This window comes from Lithobates pipiens, unplaced genomic scaffold (genome assembly GCF_037356315.1).
Source record: "Lithobates pipiens isolate NorthernLeopardFrog02 unplaced genomic scaffold, aLitPip1_a1.2 Scaffold_18, whole genome shotgun sequence".
Classification (NCBI taxonomy): Eukaryota; Metazoa; Chordata; class Amphibia; order Anura; family Ranidae; genus Lithobates; species Lithobates pipiens.
The window spans coordinates 601,656,326-601,669,604 of NW_027507758.1; the positions used below are offsets into that span (position 1 = coordinate 601,656,326).

General features: G+C 46.3%; 2 protein-coding genes across 2 annotated transcripts; one reads left to right on the top strand and one right to left on the bottom strand.

The window, feature by feature from the left end:
* Window positions 1-3,300: 3,300 nt before the first annotated feature.
* LOC143989198 (centromere protein O-like) lies at window positions 3,301-7,354 on the bottom strand. Its single transcript, XM_077489244.1, has 3 exons — window positions 6,558-7,354; window positions 3,869-4,038; window positions 3,301-3,632 (listed from the first exon to the last, which is right to left on the bottom strand). Exons 1-3 carry the CDS (start codon window positions 6,586-6,588, stop codon window positions 3,375-3,377), a joined length of 459 nt encoding a protein of 152 aa, XP_077345370.1. The 5' UTR covers window positions 6,589-7,354; the 3' UTR covers window positions 3,301-3,374.
* A 587-nt stretch (window positions 7,355-7,941) lies between these two features.
* PTRHD1 (peptidyl-tRNA hydrolase domain containing 1) lies at window positions 7,942-10,209 on the top strand. Its single transcript, XM_077489245.1, has 2 exons — window positions 7,942-8,191; window positions 9,742-10,209. Exons 1-2 carry the CDS (start codon window positions 7,955-7,957, stop codon window positions 9,910-9,912), a joined length of 408 nt encoding a protein of 135 aa, XP_077345371.1. The 5' UTR covers window positions 7,942-7,954; the 3' UTR covers window positions 9,913-10,209.
* Window positions 10,210-13,279: the final 3,070 nt, after the last annotated feature.

Below are 13,279 nucleotides of genomic sequence, written 5' to 3' on the forward strand. Positions count from 1 at the left end.
TACATTGGTGATCAGTGGGAAGAATGTCACTTACATTGGGGGTCAGTGGGAAGAATGTCCCTTACATTGGGGGTCAGTAGGAAGGTTAATCAGTCACAGCTCATGGAAACCCTAGCAAACTCTGGATGTGGTTGAGAATGGCTGGGCTAGACCATGATTAGGTCACCTATACTACAAGTTAACCTCCTTGAATGAGATTTAGACTCCTGCTCTCCATGGGTCATAATCAGTGGGTAGAAGGCTATGACTGCCCCATGGGTCAGGTGTCCACCTTGCTCACACTGGGTTCTGCACTGCCTGGGCGATGGGCGGGACCAAGAGATATCCCCTCACATGACCTAAGCATCCTTCCTGGTCTTCCTTGCCAGCAATGACAATCAGGAGCAGCTGCTGATGCTATTATCTACCCCATCAGACTCCCAGCTGCCTATGTCACATGCAGCATCACCTGATTGGGCAGATAGTTGCATTGACTGACAGTAGCTCCTCCAGGAAAACCTGGCTATCAGACTGGGAAGGGTGCCTGTGTATCTTGACATTTTTCAGGTTGGTCATGTCTGAGCAGTGAAGACCCTACAACGAATAAGGTGGTCGTCTGACCAGTGGCTGCATTCATTTTCTTTTTTAATCTAACATTTTCAGCAAGTACCTGTTGATCCTGCTGGAAATGCAGCGTCCTCATCACTTCCTGGGAACTGTCCCCCGAAGAATCACTTCCTTCCTTGCTATATTCTGTACATTGCAGATTGCCCTCCCCTCCCCCGATGAATGGAGATGAAGAGATACGGACATGTTTGTAGTCTATCAGGAGGGGATAACCATGGCTCCCTCCATAGATACAATGCAGGAGTAATGTAGTCACCCAGGGACAGGAATTGTAGTCCATATCAAGAGAGCAAACTAGAGTGACAACAATGGCTTCCTCCATAGATATAGTGAAGGAGTAACATGGCCACCCAAGTACAGGAAGTGTGGTCCATATCAGGAGAGCAGCCTATGGTGACAACCATGGCTCCTTCTATAGATAGAGTGGATGAGTGACGTGGCCACCCAGGGAAAAGAAGTGTAGTCCTTATCAAGGAGAGCAGCCTAGGATGACACTCATGGCTCGCTCCACAGATACAGTGGAGGAGTGACATGGCCACACAGGGACAGGGAGTGTAGTTCATGAGAGCAGCCAAGGGTGATAACCACGGCTCCCTCCATAGTTAAAGTGGGGGAGTGATTTAGCCACACAGGGACTGGAAGTGTAGTCCATATCAGGAGAGCAGTCTAGGGTGACAACCATGGCTCAATCCATAGATATAGTGAAGGAGTGAGGTAGCCCCACAGGAACAGGAAGTGTAGTCCATATCAGGAGAGCAGTCTAGGGTGACAACCATGGCTCCCTCAATAGATACAGTGAAGCAGTAAGGTAGCCCCACAGAGACAGGAAGTGTACTGTTTACAGGGTAAAAATAAAATAAAATAAAAACATGAAAAAGAAAATGAATGCAGCGACCACCAGCAAGGACTAGAAAGCTACCACATATTACATTTTTGGTCTGGGGTTTAAATACACTTTAAGGCATGGGTGCTTAACCTGTGGCCCTCCAGCTTTTGTGGAACTACAAGTCCCATCATGCCTCTGCCTTTGGAAGTTATGCTTGTAATTGTTCAGCAATGCCTCATGGGTAGTGCTTCAAAAGCTGGAGGTTGAGCACCCATGCTTTGAAGGGTTAGTTCACCTTTTCATAAAAAAATTAAAAGGTGAACACCTTACACCCCTTAACCCATGGCCCCCACAGTACTTACCTCCCGTAGGGGATAAGCTGTTAGTGCTTGTGCAGCCAGTGTTCTCCCTCTTCTCTCTGCAGTGCTTCCGGGATGGATCAGAGCAATGCTCTGTGCTGGCGCTGGCCAATCAGAATAGCTCGAATCCCTCCTAGAAGCACTGCACAGAGAAATCCCCAGACCTCGTACACTGGCTACATGGGCACTGACAGCTCATCACTCAGTGAAGTACGGCAGGGACTGGGGGTTGAGGAGGATGTACAGCGTTAGTTCAACTTTTAACTTTTTTTTCTATAGAAGGTAAACACTTTGAAACATGGGGGTTGATTTTCCTAATATTGTAGTGCAAAATCTGGTGCAGCTGTGCACGGTAGCCAATCAGCTTCTAACTTCAGCTTGTTCAATAAAAGTGACGATAAAACCTGGAAGCCGATTAGTTTCTATGCAGAGCTGCACCAGATTCTGCTCTGTCCAGTTTTAGTAACTCAACCCCCATATTGCTTAATGTTTTTAAATAAATACAGACAGACGGATACATACATCAGAAACGTGCACAACGTATTATTTTTTCACTTCATACAATCGGGTTGATTTATTAAAACTGGAGAGTGCAAAATCCGGTGCAGCTGTGCATGGGAGCCAATCAGCTTCTAACTTCAGCTTGTGCATTTAAACTTTGACAATAAAAACTGGAAGCCGATTGGTTTCTATGCAGATTTTGCACTCTCCAGTTTTGATAAATCCCTCTCCTCGTGTGTTCTACACCATTGAGGGAAAATCCGTCATCTACATTTCAGCCACAAGAGGGCGTATTCTGACACTCTCCCGTCAGCCCTCATTACATGAAGTGTTACAGAATTCTGATTGTACTAAAATGAAGTCCCTGTAGAGAAGAGGAGGACAATAAACATAAAGTCCCTCATATCTGTACCGCGGCAGTCCTGACTATGCTGGGGCAGCGGAATGTGTCCATTGAAGAATAGGAGGGCGCGGGAAGCGTCTCTATGTAGTCAGGGAGTCCAGGGCCCTGTGCAGGGCTGTGCCGGAGAACAGGGACACGTGGGATGAGATCATCTCCTGAGTCCAGGCCTCGGCGTCTGAAATATTAGAGAGAGAAACTTCAATATCATCACGAGAGGGACACATACAATATACAAGCACAGTTGTGGGATCTGGTGAAAAGTGCTGGTATTAGACCCAGCTTTCTTAATATGGGGGCTTCAATCCCCCCCCCCCCCCCGACATCAAAGGGCCACGCAGCAGTGTAGGAGATAAACAACAGGATATAGTCAGAGACTGCAGACACGATACAGGAGACGGTCAGATAGAGGCTGTGCCTGTAAACCAGAGCTCCTCCATAATGTCTACATTCAGTAAAAGGGAGAGAGTCTGTACCTGTGAACCAGAGTGCCTCCATGATGTCTATGTTCAGTAAAGGAATAGAGGCTGTACCTGTGAACCAGAGTGCCTCCATAATGTCTGCATTCAGTAAAGGGAGGAAAGTCTGTGCCTGTGGGACAGAGTGCCTCCGTTACGTCTGCATTCAGTAAAGGGGGCATAGTCTGTACCTGTGAACCAGAGTGCCTCCATGATGTCTACATTCAGTAAAGGAGGAGGGTCTGTACCAGTGAACCAGAGTCTCTATGATGGTTACTGTCAGTAAAAGGGATAGAGGCTGTACCTGTGAACCAGAGTGCCTCCATAATGTCTACATTTAGTAAAGGGGGAGAGTCTATACCTGTGAACCAGAGTGCCTCCATGATGTTCTTCATCTCCTCCAGCCTCAGATCTTGCACGGCGCTCTGTGTGCTCTGTACTTGAGGCTTACTCCCCTCTTGTCTTGCTGATAATGCTTGAATCTGATAATAGACACATCTCCCCCTATTAGTCTAAAGTCACATAAAATATAGAACTCTTCATCATAATGAAAACTAAAATCAGAACCTCTTCTCCATTGAGAGATTTACTTTCCTGAAATGAAGGGAGCTATGGATAAGACTATTTTAATCTGTGTGTTCTCATCATGGGTTCCATGATGTAGAGGAAGTTTACCATACAGAGGGAACATTAATGGGAGTAACTCAAAGCAACTTACCATCTCCTTCTGCAGCTGGATCTGGCTCCGGAGTTCCCCCCGCTCCTTCTGCAGTCTCACTATCAGGTCTCTCTTCTCCTGCAGGTCTGTTTCTCGCTGTCTCTTTTCCTCTTGTTTATGAGCCAGGTTCTGGGACAGGGCCTCCAACCGGTCCAGATGGGACATCACACCTTCCCCCCACAATACAGAATCAAGATGAATGATTTCCAGGAGACACAACGAGGGCTTTTGACAATGGGGTCAGTTTGAGCTAACTCAGAACACAGATACTGTACATATCATCTGAATTTGACCTCCTCCTGACTTACAGTAGCCCTCCTCCTGGCATACACTAGATCTCCTCTAGACCTACAATAGACCCCCTCCTGGCCTGAAGTTGTCCTACAGTAGACATCCTCTTGACCTACACTACACCTCAGTGACCTACAGTAGACATCTCATGACCTGTGTTAATAGGGTCAATTTGAGAGAACTCAGAAGACAGATAGATTTGTTCTGAAGAAGTTGACCTCCTCCTGACATGCAGTAGACCTCCTCCTGACATGCATTACACCTCCTCCTGTAGACCAACAGTAAATTTCCTCCTTACCTGCAGTACATCTCTTGCTCCTGACATACACAGAAACCCTTCCCGACCTGCAGTTGTCCTCCTCTATACCTACAGTAGACCTCCTCCTGACCTGCACTACTCCTCATAGTGACCTACAGTAAACCTCCTCCTGACTTGTGTTAATGGGGTCAATTTGAGATAACTCAGAAGACAGATGAATTTGTTCTGAAGAAGTTGACCTCCTCCTGATATGCAGTAGACCCCCTCCTGACCCCAAGTACATCTTCTCCTCTAGACCAACAGTAGACCTCCTCCTGGCCTGCACTACCTCTCATAGTGACCTACAGTAGATTAACACCTGACCTGCGTTAATTGGGTCAGTTGGAGAGAACTCAAATGACATAGATAATTTTGTTCTGAAGTTGATCTCCTCTAGACCTACAGTAAACCTCCTCCTGCCTTGCAGTACACCTCTTCCTCCTGACCTACAGTAGACCTCCTCCTAACATACACTAGAACCCCTACTGATCTGCAGTAGACTTCTTCCTGACCTGAACTAGACCCTCTCCTGGCCCTCAGTTGTCCTCCTCTAGACCTACAGTAGATCTCCTCCTGACCTGCACTACACCTCATAGTGACCTACAGTAGACCTCCTCCTGACTTGTGTTAATGGGGTCAGTTGGAGCAAACTCAGAAGACAGATACATTTAATCTGAATTGACCTCCTCCTGACATACATTAGATCTCGTCTTAACCTGCACTAGACCCCCTTCTGACCTGCAGTTGACCTCCTCTGGACCTACAATAGACCTTTTCCTGACCTGCACTAAAACCCCACCCCCGACCTGCAGCTGTCCTCCTCCAGACCTACAGTAGACTTCTTCCTGGCTTGTGTTAATGGGGTCAGTTAGAGCTATCTCAAAAGACAGATACATTTGATCTGAAGGTTTACCTCCTCTAGACCTTCAGTACATTAGACCTCCTCTACACCTAATCCTCCTGACCTCCAGTAAACCTCCTTCTGACCTGCAGTTGAACTTCTGTAAATCTAGAGTAGACCTTTTTCTGATCTGCAGCTGTCCTCCTCTTGACCTACAGTAGACCCCCTCCTGACCTGCATCAAGTGGGTTTGGCATTTCCATTGACTTGTTTTGTATAGATAAAAGGATGAAGAGCGCCACAAATCAAAGATAAGTCCAGTGAAATCGTATTATTTTCATTCCGAGGTCAGATGGTAAAGCCAGTGCATTTCAGAGGCTTCGTCAGATCTTGCATCCTAGAAAGGACTGACGATATTCCTGGGTGGCTGATTGAGGGAAAGAAAGAGTACGTAATCACAGTACAGTGAAATCGTATTATTTTCATTCAGATGGTAAAGCAAACGCATTTCAGAGGCTTCCTCAGATCTTGCATCCTAGCAACGACTGACAATAATACTGGGTGGCTGATTGAGGGAAAGAAAGAGTACGTAATCACAGTACAGATTGCCTCTATTGTCAGCATACAAGCCCCGATGCTGTGATTACTTACTCTTCCTTTCCCTCAATTACCCATCCAGTATTACCAGGATGCAAGATCTGATGAAGTCTCCGAAATGCGTTGGTTTTACCACAAACCCTGAAACAAGTTGGCGATATCCTCTGACCTCTCACTGTGAGTATTAAACTTCTAAACGGATGGATCTTTGACTCGTAGCGCTCTCATCCCATCATTTATACTCTTCGGACTGCTCCAGGAACCCCCCCCCCCAGTCTGACAGAGAGCAACCTTCAAATACTGACACCTGTAACAACTGATTTCCATGCAGCTTTCATATGAATTAAAACACCCCCCCCCCCACACCCGGGATGAACAGATTGTATGTGGATTTGCATTAAAGCAAATGAAGATCGTACAAACATCAACCTAAGAGCAGTGACACCGATCAATGGACGACACCTGGGGAGGGGGGTTGGGTAGGTCAGCACAAGGACTCTGAGAAAAGTACTGCAGCTTCTCGTCACATGATCCAGTGTTGTACCGCCCTCCCTCTGTGAAGGGCAGAGCTCAGAACCCAATAAACATTTGGCTCGTGGGGTAATTATTAATTTGTAGATGACGGGTGTAGAGTGCAGATAATACAGAGCTTCTCAGTCTTACCTTCCCGGAAGAGATTCTGGACCTCCTCCATGTCTCCCGCCTGTCCTGTGACACCTCCAGAGGGTCTGTATACACACCGGGGGTCACCTGAATGACAAAACACGGGGGGTACAAGAATCACTCGTCTTTGAGCCAAGCCTCACATTAATCTACGCACAACAGTATTCAGAATTAAGTTTTATACGGGAGCTGGAGGGGATTGGGGGTCTGAAACCCCTCATTATCGCTGCGTCTTCTCTGTGAATATCCCCACTCACTTCATTTTACAAGGTCAACCCCCTTGACGCTGTTTTTTTTCTTTCGGTGAGCCGCCCCTTTAATTCACTCAGCTGCGCGTGTAATCTGAGCTTCAGGTCTGCAGATGTAGATAGGAGTCTAGGCCTCCACCTGCTGGCCAGACATAGTAAGTACAGCTATATTCAGGAGGCGTTCACACAGGACTACAAAAGTGAACAATAAAGCTCATTTATTTTTAATGCAGACCATAAATATAGTATTATGGAACGCCCCCCCATATATATCTGCCCTGGTGCAAGGCATGCAAGACCACCTGCTGCAGTATTAGTTGGGGGGACCCTGCTTTGACTCCAGTACTACTGGTTGCTACGCTTGCACCATGCGTTCCAGAGGATTTCCGACAATGTAGTTCAGTGAAACCGTCAGATAATTTTACGGGAGTGAGGGGAGGTAATCGTGACGTTAACTTTAGACAGAGCGGAGAACGGCGGAGAGAGAGCGGGTAACCGTGGCTCGGGGAGGGGGTTACTTCCCCTCACATCCGTGACATTATCTGACGGTTTCACTGGTCTGCATTGTCGCAAATCCTTTGGAACACATGGCGCAAGTGTTTGGAACGCATCGCGCATGCACAGTGCTACATTTCTGGCCGCAACGTCACTTCCGGAGCATTCTACGATGGGGAGCAGAATATGACACTACACCGCCAAGGAACCTCCAATGCCAACAAAATAAAGATCAGACACTTCCTTCTATAGGCAGCGCCCCCTGTCCCCAACTTGGCTCCATTCACATTAACCCGGCGGGCATTTTGGGTGACCCTGCATCTATGAGTTTTCCCGCTATAAACCGGCTACGGGTGGAGACACATTTTTTAGAAAGACACTAGGCGCTCTAGTGTTCATTTCTGGGCTGAGTCTGTATAAAACTGTTAATAAAGTTTATCTGGAGTCAGCCGCGATTGGTTGTCATACAGATGAGGCAGTGAATAGAAGTGGTGGTAAGGTTAAGGGTGTGGACTATGTACAGTAAGGGAGTGCCTTCGGCAGTGATTTGGCGCCTGGTTTCCAGAATGAACCAATCGCTGCATTTCATCCTATATCCAGTTATCTACAGGCGTGGTTAGACGATTCAGAGGCGAAGCCACGTGTGTTGTGTGAATGAACTTTATTAGCACAGACAGCGCTGACATTAAGAGTAGGGAGCCGGGGATGGCCGGGATAGTGCAGTATGTGGTGCTCCGGAAGGATCTGCAGGCCGGACTCGGGTGGCCTCTGGGGGCCCTGGTGGCTCAGGCCTGCCATGCTGCCACCGCCGCCATTCACCTGCACTATGATCACCCCCACACCCGGGAGTACCTACAGGGGCTGGACACCATGCACAAGGTGGTGCTGGAGGTGAGGGGGCCACACGGACACTGATCGCTATATTTACTGACAGTGGTCTCATTATTTACTGACACTGATCACTATATGTACTGACACTGATCTTGTTATTTACTGACACTGATCTCATTATTTACTGCCAGCGGTCAACCTATTTACTGACACTGATCAACATATGTACAGTGATCTCATTATTTACTGACAGTGATCACTATATTTGCTGACAGCGATCAAGATATGTATTGACACTGAGCTCGTTATTTACTGACAGTGATCAACATTATTTACTGACAGCGATCAACATATGTACAGTGATCACTATATGTACTGACAGTGATCTCATTATTTACTGACAGTAATCTTGTTATTAATTACTGACAGTGATCACTATATGCACTGACAGTGATCACATTGTTCAGTGAACTCATTTACTGACCTTGATCACGGTATTTACTGACAGTGATCACAAAATTTACTGACCATGATCACATTATTCAGTGAACTCGTTATTTACTGATTGATCATTGTATTTACTGACATTGATCGCTATTTACTGACAGTGATCACAATATTTACTGATGGTGATGTTTGACAGTGATCACTATATTCACATATTTACTGACAGTGATCACATTATTCAGTGAACTCGTTATTTGCTGACAATGTTCACTATATTTGCTGACATTAGTCAACATATTTACTGACACTGATCTCATTGTTTACTGATAGTGATCAACATATGTCCTGACAGTGATCTCATTTACTGACAGCGATCACATTGTTCAGTGATCTCATTATTTACTGACCTTGATCACTGGATTTACTGACGGTGATCACAAGATTTACTGACAGTGTTCACTATATTTACTGACCATGATCACATTATTCATTGAACTCGTTATTTACTGATCATTATATTTACTTACAGTGATCACATTATTTCCTGATGGTGATGTTTGACAGTGATCACTATATTCACATATTTACTGACAATGATCACATTATTCAGCAAACTCATTATTTGCTGACCCTGCTCACTATATTTACTGACAATGATGTTTATTGACAGTGATCACATTATTTACTGACTGACTACTAAATATAATATTAACTACAATACTCTTCAAGAGTGATCACTGCAGTTGCTGTATTTATTGACACTGACAACAATACTTTGTGTAAGTTGTCACTATATTTACTGACAGTGGTCACTATATTTACTGACAATGATACAAATTCAGGTAGATCATGGCTGGTGGGAGGGGCCCACACCCTCAGACTCCTCTCTAAGCCCTCAGCCCTGATGTGAGTAGTGGGAGGAGTTATGCAAATATCGAAACCCCTTGCTGGGTGGGTATCAGTCTGAAGAAGTGGGCGTTCCCTTTACCTACAGACCACTGAAGGTAACGCCCACTTGTAATGCTTAGCCTCTGATTGAAAGAACGGAAAGCCAATAAATGAAAAAGGGGGCGGGTCAGTGACAGCGGGGAGGAAAGGGCTGACAGCTGTGTGAGGGAAGTCTGGAGGTCAGATCTAATGGGGGGTGTCGGTTGTGGTTTCAGGTCCCGGACGAGGTGACTCTCACCGGATTGGCGGAGACGTTGAAGCAGGCGAACATCGATCACAAATTGTGGATGGAGCAGCCTGAGAACATCCCAACCTGCATCGCCCTGAGGCCGTACCGCAAGGAGGAGGTCCACCCCCACCTCAAGAGGTTCAAGCTGCTCAAGTGACCCTCACCCACCATATTTATTGGACTTAAAGGACCACCCCGCCCCAATCAGCTCTTATCTTCTCTAAGCCAAGTCATTGTGAGGTTTTGGTTATCCTGGGACAATAAATAACAAGATGAGCGAAAAAGGAAAAAAATAAATTCATAAGAAGACTTTTAAATCGTTCAGCTCGACGTTAGAGCTGCACGACTCCGGCCTAAATGACAATCGCTATTTTTTTTTTTTGCTTACAATAAAAATGACGACTCCCGTGGTGTAACATCTTTCACATTATACAAAAAAATTGGGCTAACTTTACTGGTTTTTTTTGTTTTGTTTTTTTTCATTCATTAAATCGTATTTTTTTTTTTTTCCCCCACAAAATTGCGTTTGAAAGACCTCTGCGCAAACACAGCGTGACATAAAATATTGAAACAACCGCCATTTTCTTCTCCAGGGTCTCTGCAAAAATATTTATATTTATATAGAGAGAGATAAAATACATATAATATAATACAATTTTGTATTATTATTTATTTTTATAGATATATTATAATTTTTTTTTATTATAGAGATAAAATAATTTTTTATATATATATATATATATATATATATATATATATATATATATAAAATGTATTATTATTATTTATTTTTATAGATTACATATCTCCTATATATATTTCTATCTATCTCTATAAAAAAAAAAATATATAAAATATATAATAAATATATAATATATAATAAATATAAAAATATTTGGAGGTTATAAGTAATTTTCTAAAAAAAAACGACAGATTTTAACTTGTAAGCAAACAGTGTCAGAAAAAGGTTTTGTTTTAACCGCTTACTACAAACCGCCATCATTATACGTCTGTACTTTGACGTAGAATATCGGGGGTTATGGGTGCAGATAGCTGCCACAATCCCGGTATTTTCTGCAACGGCGCACGGTCCTCTTTAAGATAAAAGTGGTCTCTGTGGCGAGTTTGCCACAAAATCACTTTTATCGGTGGCGGGAAAGGTTTTCCCCCCCCTTCTCCCGCTGCTTACCGGAGCCGCTGGTAAGCGGTAGCGGCGGAGACGTTCCGATTCTTTCCCCTCAGTAGCATGGAGCCGAGTGAGGTAAAGATGGCCCCTCACTCTGGCTCCATACCATTGGATGACGGAAGTGACGTCAAACATCTCCCTCCATTGAGTCTGGCTGCAGCCATTTTAACTGTGGGCAGCTGAGGCTGCTGCCTGATCACTTCTTTGATTTACACAGAGGCACATCTCCAGCTCTTCAGCTCTCATTGGCCCTCTTGTGACTCATCCCTTCTCCCTTCCTGGCAAACTCTCATGAGAGAGGCAGAGCTGGTCTGGGCATGGTGTCATAAGCCTAGGGCAGTGATGGTGAACCTTGGCACCCCAGATGTTTTAGAACTACATTTCCCATGATGCTCAACTACACTGTAGAGTGCCTGAGCATCATGGGAAACAGGGCTCGACAAACCCCAGGCGCCAGGTCGCCAATGCTACCAGAAATCGCAACCTGACGCCCAAGCTGCCACCAGCCCACTCACTATTGATGCCCCAGACATGCAGAGCATGAACACTGACTGCCGTCCTCCTCCCTCCTCCACACTCGGCGGAGCCGCGCTAAGTGTGTGAAACTGACAAGCAACGGAGAGAGGAGGATCTGCCAGATTTCAGCTTGATGTCGGGGTGGGCGGGACCCAGCAGCTATCAAACACCAGCCAATGGGATCTGGGCGGGCCACTATATGTATGTGACCCCGCCCCTTTTCTTAAGCAACCCAATCGTTAGCTGGTGTTTGATAGCTGCCGGGCCCCGCCCATTCCGACATTAAGCTCAATTCTGACAGCTCCTCTGTTACATTTCAGTAACAGAGTGCTCCGTGTGAAATCTGCCAGTGCCATCTGCCAATCAGTGTCACCTGCCAGTGTCAGTGCCACCACCAATCAATACCACCTGCAACCACCAACCAGTGCCACCTGCCAGTGACAATCAGTGCCACCTGCCACTACCTACCAGTGCCACCATCAGTCAATGCCACCTGCCAGTGCCGAGTGTCACCGTCAATCAGTGCCACCTGCCACCGCCAATCAGTGCCACCGCTAATTAGTGCCAACTGCCACCACCAACCAGTGCCATCTGCCACCGCCAACCGGTGCCACCTGCCAACACCAAGCAGTGCCACCGCCAATCAGTGCCATCTGCCAGTGACAACTAGTACCACCGCCAACCAGGGCCACCTGCCAATCAGTGCCAATAGTGCCACCTGCCAGTTCCAAACCAGTGTCACCTGCCAATGCCAACCAGTGTCACCTGCCAATGCCATCTGGCAGATCCACGTGCCTGCCAGTGGCAACCAGTGCCACCTGCCAGTGCCACTGCCAATCAGTGCCACCTGCCTCTACCAATCAGTGCCACCTGCCAGTGCCACCACCAATCAGTGCCATCTGCCAGTGACAACTAGTGCCACCGCCAACCAGGGCCACCTGCCATCACCAACCAGGGCCACCTGCCAGTTCCAAACCAGTGCCACCTGCCAGTTCCAAACCAGTGCCACCTGCCAGTTCCAAACCAGTTCCATCTGTTGCCAGCCTTACTCTTTCTGGTCAGCCCATAACCCTGATGTAACAGCGTTTCATTGGAGTTATGACTGGGTGCTCCATTGTGAGTTAGGGATAGGGGGTGAAAATGAGTGGCCTTACCTCGGGAGCTGACAATCCATACCACTCTAAAAAAAAACAAAAAACTGGCTCCTAACTTTTTTAACTGGCTCCTAAATTCAAAGCAACTTGTCAACCCCTGATGTAGTTCCTAAACAGCTGGAGTGCCAAAGTTCACCATCACTGACCTAGGCTAATGACCAGACAAGAAACAGGAAGTGGGCTGTATAAGGGATTTACTGGCAGAGAAAATAATGTTTTACTATCCAAAGTTAAGACAAGAAGGGAAGAAGATTTAATAGATGGAAAGAAGGAAAAAATGACTAAAGGTCCGCTTTAAGTGAAACTTGCAGGGGATGTCTGTAATATGGCTTCACGTACTGTGCGGACGTTCTTGCAGGGGATGTCTGTAATTTAACATAATGTTCTGTGCAGACTTCTGGAAAAAGACGGAAGCCAATCCCTTGATCAGGAAATTAGACCGCAAGCAGTAGACAGCACCCGGGGAAGGATTTCTATGGTTGGAAGGACAACTCCAGGGGGAGGAGGACATATGGTGGGGGGGGGGGAAACAAGACCAGGAGCCTTTAGGATGGAGGAAAAGGATGGTGATGAAGGTGGAGCACCCCCCCTCCCCCTCCTGAAGCATCCCACTCCTGTAAACGTCCTAAGCCTTAACCCTTCCAGCGCCTGGTGCCTGAAACATGTCA